Genomic DNA, 21,964 nt, shown 5'->3' with positions numbered 1-21,964 from the left:
GGTTTGTGTACCACAAAGGCATCCAAAGATAGCTGTCCTTTACACAGATGATAGATGTGCACAGGTGCTTTAGACGTGTCCTGATGAGCTAAAATGCCTATTAATTCCATCTGGAGGCTACTGTCTTCCTAAGAGTTTATTGCAACTCTCTGTTGAGGATGGGCAGATGTGAGTGTGTTTTTCTTACCACTTTCTGCAACATTCACAGATTGACCTGGGAGCACTGAGGCATGCCAATTGCTTTGGGAACAGGTTGAATGCTTGCCCACCTGACAGTGCACTGGAGGCCCTCTGTGGGTGGCAGCCCAGGTCTGAGATAAGGTTCCAGCAATCATGGCTCTCTATTGTCAAGGCAAATCCCTTGAAATAGCAGAACCGCCCAGCCTCAAAAGAAGACCCTGCCTACCTCACTACCTCCTACCTCTGCCCTTTGGGTTTAATTCACGGCCTCTGCTGCCTCACCACATTCAGACCCTGGCTGTCCCACACAGAGGCGGGGTGTCCCAGCAGTCCAGCGCGTGCTGTTCTGCAGGGCTTTAATAGTGACAATTGTGCAGCTTAAGAACAAATCCAGGCACAAAAGGGTATGATGGAAGCAAACAGGTCTGGCAGCTGTGTGAATGCAGCGGGGTGGGCGTGGAATTCTCAGCTAGTCCAGCATTGTGGGTTTTGGAGTGCTTGCTGGCCGTGGGATGAGTTCCAGCAATGGTTTTTGTGGCCTAGCACAGCAAAGTTGGTCTTGCTTATGCCTGCTTCTTGCCTTGGCTGCCCAGGGCCAACAGGGTAAGGTAGGAGTGTAAAAGAGCTCCCAGCTCTTTGAAAAGGTAAGATTTCATTCATGGTGTGAATATAAATAGGAGAGGCTGGTAGTAGTTTCAGTTGCACTGTTAATGCCTTTACCCCTACAAACATTGGAATGTGGTAAGTGAAAATATAGGGAGGTGGGTGGGTGGGAACTACCACAGCTGTGTCTCTCTCCTTATATTCAGTCCACAGTGGCCTTCCAGAAGCCAGAAAATAGATTCCCATTTATATGTAGATGGAAACACAGAGGACTATGTTCATGACCTCTGCCCATCTTCTGGCCCTGCATGGTCGAAAGTGAAAATTATGCACATATAACTGAGTGTGCAGGTCCTTTTCTGCCCTGTCTCCTGATCACAAGATCATGTCAGCAGCTGCACTGAAGTCTGAGTAGAAGTTGGGGTTGCAGTTTTGCAGTCTAGCTTCCTGGATTATAGAGGCATTTGCAGGGTGTCTCAGAGCTTGACACTCTCTCCCCTCCTTTTTATCATCTACAGTACATGAAACTGGCAGGTGAGGTCATCCATTGGTTTGGGGTCTGGTATCATCCATATGTGGATGATGCCCAGTTGTTCATCTTGATCCTGAGCTGGCCAAGTGATGCTATCAATGTCCCGTCCCAGTGTCTGGAGTCTGTGCAAGTCTAGATGGGGATGAACAAACTCAGGCTCAATCCTGCCAAGATGGTGTGGCTGTGGGTTTTGGGCCCCCTGAATCTGGGGGTTTTCTATCTTGAGTCTTAGATGGGGTTGCACCTCCCCATTCAAGGCTGGTGCTCAATCTGGGGGTCATCTTGGACTCACGGCTCCTCCTTGAAGAACAGGTGAGAGCTGTGGCCAAGAGGTCCATTGCCCAGCTTTAGCTAGCGTGGCAGTTGCATCCATTCCCAGATTGGGAGGCCCTCCAGATGCTCACTCGTGCCCTAGTTACCTCATGGTTGGACTGTTGCAATGCACTGTACATGGGGCTGCCCTTGAAGGCCATTCAGAAGCTGCAGCTTGTCCAGAATGCAGTGATGCAGGCAGTGTTGGGCATGCCTCAGTATGCCCATGTGACACCACTTCTTCATGTGCTACACTGGTTGCCAGTAGGCTTTTGGTGCAAGTCAAGGTGCTATAAAGCCCTTCATGACGTAGGGCCAGGTTATTTGAGGGACCACCTGTCTCCCATGATTTCTACCTATATGGTAAGATCCCCCCAGAGATCCATATAGCTCCCACCCCGATGATGATCTACAAGTTGTTAAAAACCTGGGTGTTCTCCCAAGCTTTGAGGTAGGGAGCCCTCTTTGGTTGGCTGTTGTGCAGTCTGCCCAGATGCTTAGGTTCTTTTTATTGTTTTCCTATTTTAGGTGTAAACCATCCAGAGACACTCTAGAGTTGGGCAGCTTCTAAATCAATCAGTCAAATAGCTCAGGGCTGGCTTGCACACAGCAAGGTGAAAGAGGTAGATTTTTAGGGGAAAGATAAAAGCAGGAATGGCTGCCATGACCTGAGTATGATGGATGTGAATACCAGTTGCAGCTCTGTATCAGGCTGCCAACCATCTAGGGCTATCTCTTAGGAGGCTGGGCTTGAGTCTGATAGCAGACACAGGCTATGACATCACAGGATGACCTCAGAGCTGAGGTTCTAGAAGTCAAGTGAACTGCCAGCTCTTCATGGGGTATGTCGGCAAGCACATCTTGCTAGGCTGATTAAGAACTTTGTTGTGGCCTGGGGAGGTTCAGGCTGCCAAAAATTGGAAAGTTGGAACCTCACTTTGTCAGCTGTCACTAGAAATCTTCTGGACCTCTTGACTTGGCACCCATAAAGGATAATACCCTGAATGCTCCTTTCTTTCATTTTACCTGGCTGCTGTGCTAACTTGAAACTGGCTTGGACTTCACTTGCATGAGGCAAGCTATTCACTTACAGTCAATCATTCTGAACTTCTGGGTTGAGGTAAGAGATGTGCCACTGATAGGGTAATGAGCATTTCTTGTGAGGCCTCCCTCAACTCTTCCTCCTCAGAGGATGATAATTATTTGGTTATTGCCCTGCATCAGAAGCCAGAGGACTTAGCTGGAAATATAAATTGCCTGTTGTAGATCTGCTTAGGTCACTGCTGTTGAGCAACTTCCCTTTCTTCCCTTTTGGGTGTGAGCTGTATAGTCAATTAAGTTCAGAAAAGCACTGTCCCTCACTGTTTGTTGGAGTTGATGGCAGCTGGAGCCCAGCAACATCTGGAGGGGCATAGGCAGACATACTTCTGAATGCACATTCACAGAGACTGTACATATGGATACATGTGTGGGAAATGATTATACAGCCATCTATACCCATAATGAACTGAAATGATTGTTTAATTATTTGTACCTATGATCTTTGTACTTATTGATAATTGGGTGCTGTTGGGATGTATGATACCTGTATAAGTTGCATTTTCCACATCATAGGCAGAGAACAGTTTATTTATCCTACGTTTGTACCTTAGTGTTATCATGATGTAGTAGTACCACTATGGTACCAGCACTACCTCATTCCTCTATGGAACTGACTGGGATACCCACCAGGAACTTGATCAGAAGACCATAACGTAGAGTGATAGTCATCCAATACACACCCAAGTAAACATATATGAACTTGATCAGAAGACCATAACGTAGAGTGATAGTCATCCAATACACACCCAAGTAAACATATATATATATATATATATACCATACACACATTTGAGGTATATCTGAAAAGGCCTATGGTGGTCAACATCTGAATCTGAGAGATCTCCCAGTCAGATCCTGAAGTGCTTGCGTCTGTTTCTCTTAGCACGGGGGGCTGCTCCCTGCAATCCTTTGTTGAGTGACTCTAACTAAGAGCACTGCAGGCTAGGTCAGGCTTAACAGATCCATGGATTCCTTGGAGCCCTATGCACACGGTCAGGAAATTCCTCCTTAGTTCAACTTCAGATCTCTTACTGTAAAGCTTCCATCCATTGGTTCTTGCCTTACGCTCAGATGCTGGTGAGAATACATCTACTCCCTCTTCCCTGTGGCATCCCTTCTATCATGTCTCCCCTTGGCCTTCTCTTCTTTAAGCTAAACCTACCAAGTTCTTTAGGTGCTCTTTGCAGGATTTAGCCTCCAAGCCCCTTACCATCTTTGTTGCTCTCCTCTGCACTCTTTCCAGTCCCTCATCATCAAGCAGGATGGAAGCATGAGGATGATTTGACTTGGTCCAATCACCTTTCTAACTCACCCCACTTCTGCCATGCATTCAGCGGCAACAGCTTGACTAGGAGAGTCACTCACACACAGAGCTGAAAGGGGCAAAGTCGAAACTCACTCTCTTGCAAGTTATATACTCAGCATGATGGGAACTTCCACTTTCTGCTTAGCAAGAGAAGTTTGATCTTGCTACGGACTTCCCATTTCCTCAGGAGCTGTTCTGTGGATGGGGTTTTGGGGGGGGGGTGAAGGAGGGATCACTGGGCATGTCTTGTTTTTTATAATACTTGGGATCTTGGCAAATGCAGGAAATAGGAGATAAACTGCTCAAATACTCTTGCCAGGAACAAACCCACTGCTGGCTACTCTGACTTTCCAGAGAGAGTCACTTTCATGGCTAGATTTCTGTAATTTATAATTCTTTGCTATTTTTTTTCTTATTTATTTATTTCATTTTTATGGCCGCCCATCTTAGCAAGTGACTCTGGGCAGCGAGCAGCCTTAAAATAAATTAAAGACAAATTTCCATCATAAATACAAAAATTAAAATACACAGTAGCCGAGGAGGATGTCACAATCAATGGTTCTTAGCACAACCAGGAGATGGGACCCTTCACACACTTGGGGCCCCAGGCCCAGGCATATAACCAGGTCTTTAGAGCCTTATGAAAGGCTAGCAGGGTTGGGGCCATCCTGATCACCAGTGGGAGGATGTGCCATAGGGTGGGTGGTATGGCAGAAAAGGCATGCTTCCTGGGTCCCACCAGCTGGCATTCCCTGGCTGATGGAACCCTGAGCATGCCCATCCTGCCAGATCAGATTGGATGGGTAGAAACAACTGGGAAGAGATGGTCCCTCAGGTAACCCGGTCCCAGGCCATGAGGGGCTTTAAAGGTGACAGCCAGCACCTTGAATTGCACCCAGAAGCACACTGGTGGCTGATGAAGCTCACAGAGAAGTTATGTTACATGTGTCGAGTAACCAACACCATTTACTACCACTGCAGCTGCATTCTGCACCAGTTGAAGCTTCTGAATGCTCTTCAAGGGTATCCCCAGGCAGAGTGTATTGCAGTAGTCCAGACAGGAGGTCATGAGGGCATGAATGACAGTGAGCAGGGCCTCCCAGTCCAGGATTGGTGCAACTGGAGTACAACCCAAAGGTGGGCAAAGGCCCTCCTAGCCACAGCTGTCACTTGCTCTTCTGGCAAGAGTCGGGAGTCCAAGAGGACCCCCAAATTGCTCACCAGGTCTGTCTGAGGCAGTGCCGCCCCATCCAAGACCAAAGATGGAAAATCTTCAGCACTGGAAGGTCCAAACACCCATAGCCACTTAGTCTTGCTTGGGTTGAGCTGAAGCCTGTTGCACCCCATCCAGGCCCCAACATCCTCCAGGCACTGTGACAGGACATCCACAGCATCACTCAGGCAGCCTGGAGTGGAGATGTAAAGCTGGGTATCATCAACATACTGGTGATGTCTTACCCCAGACAGTTGGATAACCTCAACCAGCGGCCAGCGGTCTCATGTAGATGTTAAACAGGATTACTAGTTCTGTCTCAAACCACAGCTTCTTTCTTGCTTTCCTCCATGTGATTTTTCTTTTGGTTGCTGAAACACTTCTGTGGCCTGCACCTGTGTACCCCCCTCCCAATCTTCTGAAAATTTTGATGAGTTTTCTTATTACATTCCAGGCGGATCACCTTTTCTTTTTTTTCTTTTTTCCTTTTTTTGTGCTAGGCTTAGAGACTGCTCCAGTTGCAAATGCCTCTAAGCAGCAAACATCCCAAGTTCTATAAACTGGAATAAAAACAACAGAAGAAAACAAATGTTATACAAACCTTTGTGTTGCCCTGGGAACATTCATTAGTATAACCCAACGTCAAAAGACCTTCTACTGCCAAAGGGAACAGCACCCAAGAGCTGATGGAATTATCATGCTTGAACAGCATTTGTGAAATCTAGAAGGAAAAGGACCATCTGGATATCTGAGGGGATGCTGTTTCTGTCATGAGTAAGGATGGCGAGCAGGGGGCTCCCATCCAGGCTGTAAAGCGCATGTGTAGCACTGAGGAATTGGTCAGCCATTCCAAGAGACACAGATCGGGACCGCCTTAACCCTTGGGGTTTATATGTCTGGGTTTTTCCCATGCTTCTTCAGTTTGTTAGGATTTCTGTTATGTAGCTGTAATAAAACACTAGAGACCTGTTCCTTGTCTCAGCGTGGTTCCTGGCTGTTAGGACAGTTTCAGAGTAGGTGGAAAACCATTATGAAGGCTTACCTCCGTGGGCCCTGGAGATGGCATTCCCTGAATGAAGTGACCAGTTGCTCAGGTGATTTGAGTTACCATTTAGCTTTGTTGAGGAAGGGGATAGGAGCTGGTCAGCATTCAGAACATACCTTTAATTTCTTTCGTACACACCACAGGTAGGAACATTAATGCAGGGATGGCACAAATAAGAATAAATAGCCTTTGAGGTGAATTAATTCTGTGATTTTTGGAGGGCGATTGCTTGGTAGTGGGGGAGACAGGTGGTGAGCAAGGTTGAGTGCTGTTAATAAGAAACTGCACTTTTGGTACCCATACCAAGCAAGCCATGAGCCTCTCCTCTGTATATGCATCTCTTAAATAAATACCTTGAAGTATTTCATGGGCTGCCCACACTTTCCCCGTTCCACAAGTCAACTCTGGACATTTGGCAATGCCATCAGCACTCCCATCTTGTGTGCCTCCACGCTGCACACTTGCTTCCCGTTGAATGAAAAGAACTCTCCACACCAAAACGCAACCTTCTCCTCAACAGTTGGCCTCTAGATGTTTCTCTTCTCTTTGTAGATCTGCTCAGCTTGGAAAAGCCCCCGCTCCCGCTTGCAGGGCACCACGGATAGCAGAAGGACATCAGAGTGGAGCAATGAAGGTTCTGTGCCTGTGGTTACTTCTGCTGGTCTGCCTCGTGCTAAAAGTCTATGGCAAGATCTTCAGTCGTTGTGAACTGGCAACAATCCTGCAACGCTGGGGAATGGATGGGCATGAGGGCTACAGTTTGGAAGACTGTGAGTAGCCCCCATGTCCTGGCTGCTGTTTTTCAAACTAATTATTGCAGTTTTCCATCTGGAAAACACTGAAGGCAAAGGTGGCAAAAAAAAAGAACACAATTTGGCTTTGTTGAACCTGGCAGGGCCTGCTCATAGTACAAGTTTTAGACTATAGAAAGCTTGAGGCAGAAATTTAAATGGCTCTGAAATTTACCTCTTTCTGTAAAATTATAACATGTCTCTCTTCTTTCTACAATCTATCCTGTCTAATAATCAAAACCATATCAAATTAAAATGGTGCCAGAACATCTACTGTGTGTAAAAACTTTGTAGGCTCCCTGGCATTGTATAGGTAAAGGGTAAAGGTTTCCCTTGACATTAAGTCCAGTCGTGTCCGACTCTAGGGGGCGGTGCTCATCTCCGTTTCAAAGCCGAAGAGCCGGCGTTTGTCCGTAGACACTTCCCTGGTCATGTGGCCTGCATGACTACACGGAACGCCGTTACCTGCCCGCCGAAGCGGTACCTATTAATCTACTCACATTTGCATGTTTTCGAACTGCTAGGTTGGCAGGAGCTGGGACTAGCAACGGGAGCTCACCCCGTCACGCGGATTCGAACTGCCGACCTTCCGATCGGCAAGCTCAGCAGCTCAGCGGTTTAACCTGCAGCACCACTGCGTCCCTTTGGCATTGTATGCCATATGCTAAATAAATAATCAAAACCATAAATCATAAGTTCACTTTGTTCTGTTTTATGCAGAAAGTCCATAAGGGGTTTCAGTAGATACTGTCTTTTCTCTGATCAAAGAAGTCAGTTTAGCCATCTCAGCAAGTTCCATTCCTCCATTGTGGGTAATGCCAAATCTTTCCAGCTTTGCACATAAAATTATGTCGCTGCAGTTATAATGAGCAAAAACAAAGTTCCATGACTTTTTTCCAACTGTTTGTCCATCAGTCCCAAAAGAAAGACCTCTGGTCTCAGTTGTATATTAATCTTTAAAATCCTCTGGCTCAGTGTGTGAGTTTGAATCCAAAAATTTCTAGCTTTTTAACATGTCCACCAAGCATGATAAAGAGGCCTTTCTTGTTCACATTTCCAACATAAATTTGAAGTGCCTTTATACATTCTAGATAATTTCTCTGGTGATATATACCAGTGGTACATCATTTTATAAAAACTCTCTTTAAGATTATAACATAATGTAAATTTCAATCCTTTCAGCCACATATTTTCCCATTGTTCCATCTGAATATCATAACCAAAATTTTGGCCCACTTTATCTTATATTCTTTCACTTGTTCTTCTTCTGTTTCAAATTTCAATAGAAGTTTATACATTTTAGCAATTACATGTTCATCATTTGTACACAATTCTATTTCAAACTCAGTCTTACAATGTTCAAAACCATACATCTTTTTGTCTACTTTAAATCTTTCTAATAACTGTAAATAAGAGAACCACTGACAACTATATGCCCCTGCCACCAGTTCTTCTCTTGATTTTATTTTGTATTCCCTTTGACAAAATTCTAGTACAGCTGGTCCTCGACTTAACCATTTGTTTGGTGACTGTTTGAAGTTATGATGGTGGTGAAAAAGTGAGTTACAACGGGTCCCTGCACTTATGACTGTCACAGAGTCCTTGCAGTCATGTGATCAAAATTCAGGCGCTGGGCAAGCAACATGTATTTATGATGGTTGCAGTGTCCCGGGGTCATGATCGCCATTTGCGACCTTCCCAGCTGGCTTCTGACAAGCAAAGTCAATGGGGGAAAGGGGATTCGCTTAACAACCATGTGATTCACTTAATGACCAGGGCAAAAAAGGTAGTAAAATCAGGCATGACTCACTTAACAACCACCTCGCTTAGCAATGGAAGTTCTGGTCCCAATTGTGGTCGTAAGTTGAGGACTAACTGTATCTCAGAATAAGTTTGCCATAAGAATAGCAGTGTGACAAAGGCAGCCACAACAAGCTGCATCAAGAAGTGTCATAGAAATGAAGAAAAACTTCAAAACAACTGGAAGAAGATAAGCAACCAAAAAAACCACAGGACTGTTTGACCAATAAAAAGAAGGCGTGTAGGTCTATCTTGCCTCTTAAATCAACAGGTGATAAGTATCATACTTTATTTGATTGGGACTCTCACAAGCTCTTATCCTCTGATGAGGTTTTAATTATAATAGACAAAGAGGGAGAAGTAGCTGGAATGGAATCTGAGACTGATGGAGCAGATTCAACTGGCATTTCATTAGAGGTGAACGCAGATCTGTCCTTAGTTGCAAAAAACTGCCTGCATACTGCCCACACAGTCATATCTATATTTGATCAGCCATCAGAGGCCAACAAAAAGCTAGAGGAAATAAAAAGGCTAGTAGAAGAAAGATTCCCTAGCCTTGTAAAGGAAGGTGAGACAGCTTCTTCGAATGGCAATAAAAACACTCTAATACAGCTGTTAAGCAAAATTCAAAGCTTAGCACTGAAGGACCATGTGAAACATGTGTACTTCAACTAAGGAAAGTCATGTTACATATAGAAATGATAAACAATCATAAACAATTGAAGGTGGAATATGAAAAGGGCCATCCTGAAATCTCTGTCACAGTTGCTTAGGTGTAAAGTAACACCAATTGAACTAATGGAGATAACCTGGCTACCACACTGCCAAGGCTTTCAGAGGCTTGTGCTGTCATTTCAACAGCCAGTACTACCCCAAATGCTCTTAAGACAAAATAAAATCACACATATCATCAGAGCGTTTTTACAGGCTTAGTGGGAGCTGTCCTTCGGTTCAGTGATGCCCACAGAAAATCATACCGCTGGCTGCAGGTTGAAATGTTTTGTATCATTATGATTGCACCATGCAGGTAATGGTAGCATGGGGATGCTTTATTAGCTGTGCATGTTGAACAACTGACTCAGATCAGAAGAGAGGAATGGATTCATTAGGTGTTTTCCACGCAGATCAAAAGCATGATAGTCACTCAGTGTAATAAAATAAGCAAAATAATATAGAATAAACTCAGTTCAATTTTTAACAACACATGCAGCCTTACAAACATATTAACATGCATTCCTCCATTCTTGAGTTGGTAGAAAAGGCTGCCAACCCACATTGCTCTCCCTGGCTGTTGAATTCTATTCAGCCTCAGTGATGAGGCCTGTGATTGGTGCTGCATTTATAGTTTTAATGTGGGACAAATTAAGGAAAGCATTTGGTAGGGGTCCCTGGCTTGGTTGTCCTACTGAGCATCACCTTTTGGTGCAAAAATCAACTGTCAGTTGCTTTCCTTAACAATTGTGGGGCCAGACTGAATGAGCATAGGCCAGCGCCTGGGATGGTAGATTTAGCCATCTTTCCCATTGGCCAAATCACAGGTCGCAAGTGCAGGGATACTCCGTGGCTATGACCTATAATTCTGGGTATGTCTAGACATGGGTCTAGAGCTCTTATGAAAAAGCACCAAGCTTTTCAAAAGAATGCTAGGCCCATGCCCAGAAACAACCTAGTGGATAGATCATAGGAGCAAAGGAGGGATTATGAGGACCTTTGTGGGGGCTCCTTGCCACTTCACCTAATGTCCTTCACCATGCCAGTCAGTCAGTCAGTCAGTCAGTCAGTCAGTGTTGGCTGCGCATCCAAAATATATAACTCTGGGCACATAGCAGAGAATAAAAACAAGATAAAAACTTCATAAAAAACAATATCAACTCTTTATCAGCTCTTTGTAGAGATTCCCTTTCCCCCAAACTAGCATGTTCTTTCAGCTGACAGCCCCTATACTGTTGTGCCAGAAAACTGGTTCCTTTCATATGTACGTGTAATCAACTGTCTACACTTAACCTGTGATCTGCTGCAAGTGACTGGCAATGTTGGCTGTGAGTGATCAAAGAGGCCAGTTGTGACCTGGAGTGTGCCATGGCGTGGGGAGAGGAGGAAAAACTCTACCTTCAAACTATAACCACTAAATCTCACTTTAAGCTCTCTCTGCTGTGTCCTGGGGATGAGGCAAAGGCCACATCATGAGGACATTTCCTTTAAAAGCATCTTAGTCCTGCGGTTAGAAAGATATAAGGATGACTCTGAGTGCCCTGGGATCACCCTTCAGATGTCTGAAATATGGAAGCAAAAGATGCCTTCAAGTCAAGCTGAACTCTTAAAGCTCATTCATGCAGTTTCCTTGGCCATGTTACTCAGAGGCATGGAGGGAAGGAGGAGGCAAATGAAATGAATGTTGCTCTCCATGATGCAAGTCGCACTCTTTTGTGCATGGGCTGTGATGCTGCAAGCGTGTAAGAAAGGGGTGGAGCCTGCACTGTGTCATTGTAATGCTTATTTTGCCATTTTGACAAAATCATTGGATTTATTGGTCATCTCTGAAGTTATAGAAATAGTTTGGCCCTGACTTTGTCTGATTTTGTTTGTTTGTTTGTTTATCTGCCAGTCCTGCTGAGAGCCTAGGAATTCTCAGGCAGTCCGCCATCCAAGTACTAACCAGAGCTAACCCTTGTTTAGCTTCTGAGACCAGCCAAGGGCAGTTTCTGGCAAAGGCCTTCAAATCAAAGATAAGCAAAAGTTATGTTGTACGCAGGGTAGGATTCTTTGTCACTTCCTCTGCTCTAAAATTATTTTTTGCCTGCCTATTAACCTCAGCTGTAGTAACCATCTGTCCCCAGTCTTTCCGATTTTTTTTTTTTAAAAAGAAAGCTAAAATTTAAGGTGATGATGCTTGAAAATAATTATTTCATGTTGATGCTGATGCTCTCTCTGTAATCACGAAGAGTAGGAACTATAGTTATTTGGTGTTTAGTTACAAAAAGTTTATATTCACTAAGAAAAACCCTCATAAAATAAATAATTGTGGCAGGATGCTGAATTCTTTCCTGTGCATGAGATTATGTTACATAATTGATTTGAGAACATGAAGAATATATACCACTAATCTTTAGGTCCCTTTGCAGATTGATTTCCAGGCCTAATTTCTGTATTCCAGCAGGCACACATCTACACACCCATGCCTCCAGCTACCCAGGGTGACACTGCCATTCAGGCCTTAGGCAAACTGGATTCAGGATGTAGAGCTAATAATCTGCCTGTGCAACAAGTGGTCCCATGTCTGGCAGGATCTTATTCCTTACCTGCTTCTTTTCTGAACAAAACTTCCACATGGATGTGAATCTGTACATGCCTTTCTCCCTACAGGGATCTGCTTGGCATATTTTGCAAGCCATTTCAACACAGCTGCTATGACTCAGAACTCTGATGGTACTTCTGAGTATGGCATTTTCCAGCTCAACAGTCGCTCCTGGTGTACCGACCACCACAGCAGTTCAAGGAACTTGTGCAGCTTATCTTGTAGTGGTAAATGTTCCTCCCAAAATATACATGTTAAAATCCAGCTTATAAAGAGAGAAGGGTGGGCCTGGGTCTGGATTTCTTTTCATTCTCATTTTTGTCGATCTGTCAAGGCTATTCGCTGAACGTGTTTACTTTTTTAAAAGGTTCACACAACTGTTGCATGTTATTTCCCATGCGCATTACTTTCAGTCTATGCATTTTGGTACAATTTTCAATATAAAGCATTTTTGTACATCCCGTCCCCCCCCATGACTGATGACTTGCATTGCAAAATTGAGAAAAGTGCAAGTGAACATATGAATTCTATAGTTGTTGGAAGTCATAAAACTGTGTAAGTATGCATTCAAATGCAAAATCAACCAATTTATCTTCCATTCTTAGCTTTGAGGTAGAAATGGTGAGACTATAGGCAGGTCTGACAAATCTGTGATAGACATGCAATTGCTTAGGCTCCTTATATACACAAATCAAACATCCTGTATTCATGGATTTAGTGCATTTTTTTTACAGTGCTAGACCTGGCTTTTTTTTTTACATTTTTTTATCCTGCCTTTATTATTTTTATAAATAACTCAAGGTGGGGAACACACCTAATACTCCTTCCCCCTCCTATTTTCTCGACAACAACAATCCTGTGAGGTGGGTTGGGCTGAGAGGGAGTGACTGGCCCAAAGTCACCCATCAGCTTTCATGCCCAAGGTGGGAGTAGAACTCACAGACTCCTGGTCTCTAGCCTGGTGCCTTAACCACTGGTGAAAGGTGAAAGGTCCCCTGTGCAAGCACTGAGTCACGTCTGACCCTTTGGGGGACACCTCTTTCCCGACGTTTTCTTGGCAGACTATAGCAGGCTGGTTTGCCATTGCCTTCCCCAGTTGTCACCTTCCCCAGCAAGCAAGCTGGGTGCTCATTTTACCGACCTCGGAAGGGTGGAAGGCTGAGTTGACCTGAGCCGGCAGCCCGAGAATCCTGCTTCCACTGGGATCGAACTTGGGTCGTGGGGAGAGTTTCGGTTGCAATACTGCCGCCTACCACTCTGCGCCACACAAAGCTCTGCCTTAACCACTAGGCCAAACTAAATCTGTATTTAAAAAATATGCTTAGGGCTTTCTGGATATAGTCCTGTGCTTCAGAGAAGGTCCATTTCAACTGGGAAAAAGAGTCATGTTTTGCCAGATGGGTGCTACTGATTCTGTCATTTATGAGTCCATTTCAGGTTTCCTATAGCTTCTGCTTCATGTAGCCATATTCTTCCTTTTTAATACTTTCATGGAGAAGGCTGTGCCATTTTGCCCACCCTACAGGCTACCCACTAGTGTTGCGAATCATGGCCACTCACCACCAGCAGGGGTGCAGGGTGAGGCGGGAGGGAGCTCCACCAATACTTTTTGTTGACACAAAGCCTGGATGATGACATGCTAATGTGGCCATAAGGATCTAAATCTCCTGGCAACTGGCTGGAATCAGTCAGCAAAACCTGCAGTGGCTACAGTCAATATAGCTTAGGGACTATGTAGGAGAAATTTCTCTCATGAGTTGGTGTACAGGCAGTCCTCACTTAACAACCATTCGTTTAGTGATGGTTTGGACTTACAATGGTGTTGGAAAAAACTACTTATGACCAGTTCTCACACTTATGACCATTGCAGTGTCCCCGTGGTCATGTGATCACGATTTGGGCGCTTGTCAACCAGTTCGCATTTATGACTGTTGCAGTGTCCCGTGGTCATGTGATTGCCATTTTCGACCTTCCCGGCTGGCTTCTGGCAAGCAAAATCAATGGGGAACCACATGATTCACTTAACAACCACATGGTTTGCTTAACGCTTGCGGTGATCCGCTTAACAGCTGCTGTAAAAAAGGTCGTAAAATCAGGCCAGATTCACTTAATGACCACTTTGCTTAGCAACTGAGATTCTAGTCTCAGTTGTGGTCATTAACCAAGGACTACCTGTATACCAGAAACCAACGCACAATTCTGTTGAAGCACCGATTGCTTATTATGGCACCAGAAGCAGCAGCAGCAGCAGAAGGCAGGGATGCAACCCCTCCATATAGAATTATATAAATTAGAGTATACATCTGATTGCATACAGTAAGATTAAATATAATTACAGGTAGCAGCATCTTACATGTTAATGAGGTCAGATGAGGGGTGGATTCTCAAAGATAACGGTGTAGAATTACAAAAACAATGATTCGTTGAGGGAACAAAGACAATGTTCTATGAATTTGGTTACTTTTAGTCAGTTGCTTTTTATGGGTTTATCTCATATTGGCCTTCCTTCCCAGAGCGTGGTGGTCCGTGAGAAAGTCCTTGAGAGACAGGAGGAGCCGCAGACCAGGCAACGGTCAGATAAGAGGCAGCTGAGCCCACAGAAGGAACGGGAACATGGCAAACGCCTCAGAAGGGACCCTCCCTAGCTTCTTGGACTGTACAGGCGATGGGGGAGAGATGTGCTTTGAGACTTGCAAGACTGATGTCAGCCCTTCGAGGTAGTCCAGACAAGAAGCACCAACCATGAGTACTGACACTACCTTTATTGTAAGGCTACAGTCACAGAATCATGCAAGTCTGAAAGCACATCTTTTTTTCCAGCCTTATCAGCATTCCTTATCATCTAAATATTTTATGGTTGAGCTGCAAGGTCTCTTTTTTCTTAAGTCCCCTGGAAGGTGTTTTAGGGCAGTGGTTCCCAACCTTTTTGGCACCAGGGACTGGTTTCGTGGAAGACAGTTTTTCCACAGCGGCGGGGGGGGGGGGGGGATGGTTTCAGAATGATTCAAGTGCTTCCTTTTTCCCGACCTTTTATTCTTTTTTCTTCGCGCCATTTGGAGATAGCAGCCAATGGGCTTGCTTTCTTTGACAGGAGGCGGAGCTCAGGCAGTAATGCGAGTGATGGGGAGCGGCTGTAAACCCTCAGGCTGTAAATTCGCTCACTCGCCCACCGCTCACCTCCTACTGTGCAGCCTGGTTCCTAACAGGCCACGGACCAGTACTGGTCCACGGCCCGGGGGTTGGAGACCCATGTTTTAGGGAGTGGGGTGTTTTAGTTATCCTGACCAATGCTGTATTTCTACTGCAATTGTCATCTAATTAAAGAAGGTGTGAGTTTCATTTTTTTTTGCCATGCTGAAAGTCCCACCTTCAATCCTGGACATCTCCAGTTTAAGCAGAACAGAATTTCCTTTTCCCATTAGAAAAGTCCCCAAATCCTAGCATCTCATACTTCCTCTGCCCTGCAGTTCTTGTAGTTGCTATAGTGGTCCAGCCCTCTGCTATTGGTTCTATCTGTGTAGGTGGCTGATTTTTGGAAATTGTTAACAGAAAGCCTTATTAAGAAGCCTGGCATCAAGGGGTTCTCTAACTCTTGAGCTTAACTTTCAGGCTCTTTTGCCTTTGTAAAGAATTGCGCCTTTTCTTCCTTATAGGGTATGGCAATCCACATCTGGTTTCATAGCCCCTCATGGAGAAGGCTTGGATTCTAACCTTCTAAAAAGTGAAGGTTGACTAGCTCAATATGAAGAGTTGTTAGGTATGATGGCTGTTTTGTTAGAATATGTCCCATTCCATTCCATACCACAGTTATTTCCTGTTTGCTCACTAGATTTGGTGACTGATCAGATTATCGACGACATAATTTGTGTCAAGAGAGCTGCAGTAGGCCCAGAAGGTTTGGAAGCCTGGTAAGGAATTGAATTTATCTTTCAACCTCCTTGCCTTTTTCCTTCCCCAGCTATCCAGTCACTCATTTGATATAATCTATGAACTTTTTTCCATTTGCACCCAATTCTGGACCAAACATGCTCCTGTGACATCTTTTTCTGCTAAGTCCTCATCACCATACCTTCATTTCATTCCCAGACCATGAGAGAGAGAGGCTTTCCTTCAAAGTAAAGTTGGGGGCAGGCAGTGATTTGAAACACAGGCAGGAGAGGGTTTCATAATGGGGACAGCACATTTCATGCTGGAATAGTTCCCTGCTGACTCAGAGATGGTGGGCAGCACTCAAAATTTGTACAGTATAGAAGAAAGACCATGAGCCATTTTACAGCTGTCCACTTCTGTTGTCATCTCACTTGCTTTAAAAAAAAAAATCTCCACATGGCTGTATTTTCTTTTCCCTTTTCTTATTTATTTCTTCCTCTAGGGATGGCTGGCGAAATCATTGCCGTGGAAGAGATCTGCATTACTGGACAGCTACTTGTAACCTGTGAATTAATTGTGCCACCAACAGAAATTATCACCTGCTAATCATCTCCTTTATCTCCTTGTGCTCTGCAGTTGTGATCCCATAGTACACTCGGATCAAAGGCATGATATTTTACAGAATAAAGCTCCTTTTTGAGATAATATGTTTTATGTGTTTTGTTAGATCAAGGATGGGTTTGGCAAAGGGTGGTGGTGGTGAAGTGTTGGATCAAGACCTAGGAGGCTGGAGTTCTCAATCTTCCTCTCTCAGAAATTTTCTAGAACTTCAAAACCTGTACCCCAACTTTTGGAGTAGTGACAGAGTTGCTGCCACTTTCTATCTTCCAGTGGCACCTCAGCTGGCACCCTTCCCCTGATCCCAGTGTGTGTGAGAGATAAGGCTCTCACTACCTATGCTGCCTTTTGTAGGAATTAAAAGATTAAAATGGAAAAAAAGAGAGATGATCCCTATAATGCAACCTCTTTATCTTCTAGCATAGAGGCATGAAGCTAGGGTTTCAGATTCTCCCCCTACCATTTTGAGAGGTAGATTAACCTCGTAAGAGATCAACAAAACCAAACTTTATTTCGAAAAGAAAATGTAGGATATGCTCAACTTTTATTTTAAAAGCAATTTACAAAAATACATGCAATGTTCTAGGCAGACCACAAGATGGTGCTAGTCTCTTACAGTTAATTTGCTGAGAACCAAGAGACTACTTCTAGATTATGCTTCAACTCAAAAGAGAAAAATAATCTTGGCCACATCTTGAGGTAGGCGTAAGAAAGCTCAGGTTAGACAGAATAAGGCAATAAGCATATTTATAATAGGTGCGCATTTATAGTTTGAAAAGAAACATTAAGCAATCAGAGCTTGCCTTTTCTGGCCAAAAGCTGAGCACCAGTGTATATAAAAGAATAAATTGTTAGCATCTGCTTATTTTCTCTGCATACTATGGTGGTCCCCCCCACCCCATTCCAGACTTTAAATCCTGGAATGCCCACAGTTTTGCACGTTAGCTTCTATACTTAAAAATGCCAATAATAAGCTGCAGTGGGATGCTGGGAAATGGGTGGCAGTCTGAGCCAAGACTCCCCTTCATCAAGAGCACAGATGACCCTTGAAACACAAGTAATATCCTACCATCTGTGTAGCAGCATTGGCTGCCTTGAAACAGTACATCTATAATACTACTCATGCAAAGTTATACCACAATTGTTCATAATCCCATGTCTCCCCTCCCTACTGCAACAGTACACTTACTGGCATCATATGATGAGTGGAGGGGGTGGTGCCTCATCTCATCCAACAACTGGGACTGCCTGTATTTGGAAGACCTTCCTGCCTTGGTCTTCCAAGAGTGGCAGCCTTTGAAAACCTGCAGCAATTCCTTGTTTATTTAAGAATTTTTTAGGGAGCTTGCTTGCAAAAGATAGAATTTTTCCCCCCAGCTTTTCTCCATCCTTAGAAGGTTTCCTCTCCTTTGTTGCCATCCTAGCATGTTCTGAAAGTCTGTTCTATAGCTACTGCTGCACGGCCAACGTCCGTTTGAATAAGTTCAGCTTCTTTTCCCCCCCTGAACCAAAGAACTGATAGAATACTTGAGAAAAGTGCCAGACATAATTTGAGAAAGTCCTCTCATGTCTCAGTGTCTGGGGATCGACCCTGCAGTAAAATGGCACAGAGAAAGTGGTAGATGGATTCATTTCTCTCCTACCATACCAATTCCTCTCCTGTCTCTGTATTTATCAGCAAAGCAGCATCAGAAATTGAAAAGAAGGGGGAGGAAGAAGATGGCTTGTCAGCGGAGGGGGTTCATGCCATAGTCTTTTCAGTGAAAACAACAGGCACTCAAAGATCCGCCTACAGAAAGGAAAGTGAATGACATGGGTGGAAGGAGTAAAATAATAGAGGAATCCACCAATCGGGGACCATAGTAAGAGCGGTCCAGGCAGGACACAGGGCCACCACTGTGGCTAAAGTGGAGGAAAGAAGGGGCTGAACTCTGGAGAGGGTTTCTTAAGCCAGCTTAATTTCTAGATGGCAGCGTAAGACTGCAGTGCAGAAAAACCCTTATCTTTCCCATATTCTGTTCCATTGTGAAATTATGTTTCTAGAACTAAAGAGCTTTCTGTTGGAATGAATTTTGAAATTTACCCACTTATATTTCTTCAAAGACTTCCAGCATACCTCTAAGTGTTCAGTCCAAAGAAATACTTTTTTCACCATATTTTATTTATTTGGCTTGATTTCCCAGATTTATATATTGCTCTAAACACAGTAGACTCTAAACAGCATATATACCCAATAAGGTATTTGGATCAAAACAATATGCCTAAGAAATATAGAGACCTCTAACAAAATTCCCCAGGCACTGCTAACAACCAATCCCAAATGACATTTCTCCCTGCAGGACGAATCAAGATAACATCCAGAGTCATACTGGAAAAGCCAGAGCTTAATAGCTTTCTGAAAACTCAGGGGGTAGGGGCTGATCTGACCTCCAGGGGACTACTATTTCAGAAAAGGGGGCAGCAACTGAGAAGGCCCTACTCTATGGTTCCTGCAAATGTCAGTCCTCCAGGAACCCTTTTCTTCCAGATCATGATGGATGGGAGGAATCCCCTGGGAACAGACCTTCTTAATCTAGCCCAGTCTTTTTGGAGGTGACAGTTTCAGCATTTCTAAACAGCCCCTTCCAACTCTATGGCTTTATGAACAACTTTTATACATTTCCTGTGTGGCTGTGCTACATAGTGAAATGGATGTCAAATGTTCAGGCAATGAATCAATTATACAAAAGAAAGAAAATAACAGTGGCCAGTGATTGCCATACGTCTTTGGGAATGGCCCAGCATTGCAAGATGTTGGAAGAAAATATTTTCTGGCTATCAAGTCATTCAGGTTAAAGAGCACGTCATCACACTATGCATTTTGCTCACTATAAAGTACTGGCTTTTAATGTACAGAAAGGACGTTACATTGTTTGCTTTGCATTATTTCTATGCAAATACAGGACAACCATGATCAACAAAGTCATGAATTTATATAAATGGAAGCTGATTTCTCTGGAGCTGAGTGTGGAATTACTTATCTAACATATAATATAACAAGGCAGCAAAAATGTGAAGAAACTTCTGGATTTTCCCCCCCAACTCTTTTATCAACAGGTGCCCACAAACCTCTCCCATAGGGATGAATTGGGGAAAGGGTTTGGAATGTCGGAAGGTTTTCTAGAACAAAAATGGCTGAATCTGGCCATTTTCATCCTCAGTCTTTGTTCTGCTGGCTTTCCTCCCACCCCCAATTGAGTCCCGTTCTGCTCAGTTTTCAGGGTAAGCCTCTGATGGATAAACAGGGGGATGGATGGACAGACAAATAGATAGGCAGACAAAGTCTGGAGACCCTTTACACAAAATTTCTTCCTGACATTCCCTTGGGCTGGAAATATATAACAGCTGATCAAATGCCTGCATCTGGAAATGGAAACTTCACAGAGTGTCTGTGGAGGAGAACAACAACGGTGTGGTGGGAAAAAAGGGGCAGGCTTTGATGACAAGATTGCAGCTGCCCTCTTGACTTTTTTGACCCTCCTGGAGACATCAATCCCCACCCCACCCCCAGAACCTTAATCCTTTGAATGGAAAGCAAGGAGAACATTTCTGCATCCCTTTTTGCTGCCTCTAAGAAACCCAAACCAAACTGGGGCATATGCTACACCTAAGGGAGCATTTTATTTTATTATTTATATTCATTAAGAATTTTTTTCATAGAATAAAAGACAAATCGAAAGAAAAAAAGAGGAAAGAGAGAGAGAGAAAGAAAACTAAAGAAATATAGTATATGAATGACTGCCAACTTTCTTTTCAACAGATAATTACAATCCTATTGTCTCTCCTCCCTCTTAGATGTTACACAAGTCCCTTCAGACCCTCATTTAATCCATGTTTTTCTTAATCTTCAGATCCATAAATCATCATTTCATTTCTTTCTTCTTTTAACAAAAAGTCCATATAAGGTTTCCAGTCTTTCAGAAAAGTTTTTGTTGTTTTTTCTCTGACCAATCAGGTCAGTTTTGCCATTTCTGTGAATTCTGACATTTTCACAATCTACTGTGAGGATTTCATTACTCTTCCATCGTTGTGCATACCTAGGGAGCATTTTAGCAAAGTATTTAGCAGCACTAGGCTGCATCCTGCAGAATTTTACCTGGTCCCTCTGTGGCCTGCAGAGAGCAAGCCAGCCTGGTCTATATCAAAGTCTGCAGCAGTGCATGGCCTTGGATGAAATGAACTCACAGACAGTTGCTGCAGTTCTAGAATTCCCCAGATGTTCTCAAGAGGAGAAGAGGTCTGGTACCCCAGGGCAGCTACAGGCTCCATGACAAAGCAAGGGTAGCTGTGATCAGCTTCAGTACAACCCGTGTCTTAAGAAGCCTCCTCTTACACATGGTGAGCTCAGTGGGTTGGTTGGGGGGACTGGATGAGACCCCCAAGTACCTGAGTTGCAGTATCCTGTGCTGCCTCATTGAAGGAAGAGAGAATCGTAAAAGGTATATATACTCTTAATACATACTTGTTTAGGGTCCTACTTCACAATGATAGTAACCTACATCAAATATGTTAATCATACTACACATTTTGGGCTCTCTTTCTCTCCTGGAGCAATTTGCAGGGTATTTTTGCTGGTGGGGGGAGGGAATTCTCCACCTAAGCACCTTCAGTGGCTGCAGAAACAGGGAATTCTTTCACTTGACTTCCAACCTTTAAAAATAATTGCATTTTAAATAATTTCCTACAAATAAAACTCTTGCCTTTTTGCTTTGCTGTGTTTTCTGTTAACTTGCCTTTTGTATTCTAATGCCTGGTTCTCCTGATTTTGGGGCAAACATTATTCTCAAAAAAGCCACTGAAGACTCCCCCCCACCCCCCACCCCCGACCCCGCAGCCTCAAGGCACTCTGACATTTTCTTTTAAATCTCCACCTACAGGCAAGCTCAAGAAAAGAACAATTGTCCTAAATTTGTCTGAAAGAGCTTTTTCTTTTCCATCTGAAAGGGCTTTTTCTGGGGGGTTCATGGTAGGGTGTGATCTAAGAACGTCTGCTCTAAGCTCCATCTGAACTCATTTGAAACACACTTACTGTATTGGTAAAACTAGACTCCTAAACCTGCAGTGGAAATATTTGAAAGGAAATGAAGGGTGATATTTAGCTTTCTCTCTTCCCTATCACTTTCCATTGCAAGCCTTTCCTCCATATTGCTTTTCCCCTGGCTAAGGTTTTCTGGCCTTAGAGCCAAGCGGGGATGAAAGTTGGGGCTCAGGAGCAGGAGATAAACAATGCCAGGGAGGAATCAAACACTACTATCTCTC

The 21,964-nt window shown here is 43.9% G+C and overlaps 1 protein-coding gene across 2 annotated transcripts; it reads left to right on the top strand.

Moving 5' to 3' along the window:
- The first annotated feature begins 6,855 nt into the window (after positions 1–6,855).
- LOC134490799 (lysozyme C, milk isozyme-like) lies at positions 6,856–16,753 on the top strand. 2 transcript variants are annotated; one of them, XM_063294084.1, is made up of 4 exons: positions 6,856–7,062; positions 12,247–12,405; positions 16,008–16,086; positions 16,551–16,753. In XM_063294084.1, the coding sequence occupies exons 1-4, from the start codon at positions 6,921–6,923 to the stop codon at positions 16,615–16,617; spliced, it is 447 nt and encodes a 148-aa protein (XP_063150154.1). In that variant the 5' UTR covers positions 6,856–6,920; the 3' UTR covers positions 16,618–16,753. The 2 variants fall into 2 exon arrangements, with proteins under 2 accessions (XP_063150154.1, XP_063150155.1); XM_063294085.1 differs by lacking the exon at positions 16,008–16,086.
- The last annotated feature ends 5,211 nt before the right edge of the window (positions 16,754–21,964 follow it).

Source organism: Candoia aspera, chromosome 2 (genome assembly GCF_035149785.1).
Source record: "Candoia aspera isolate rCanAsp1 chromosome 2, rCanAsp1.hap2, whole genome shotgun sequence".
In the NCBI taxonomy this organism is placed as follows: Eukaryota; Metazoa; Chordata; class Lepidosauria; order Squamata; family Boidae; genus Candoia; species Candoia aspera.
This window is presented reverse-complemented; position numbering and strand designations above follow the sequence as displayed.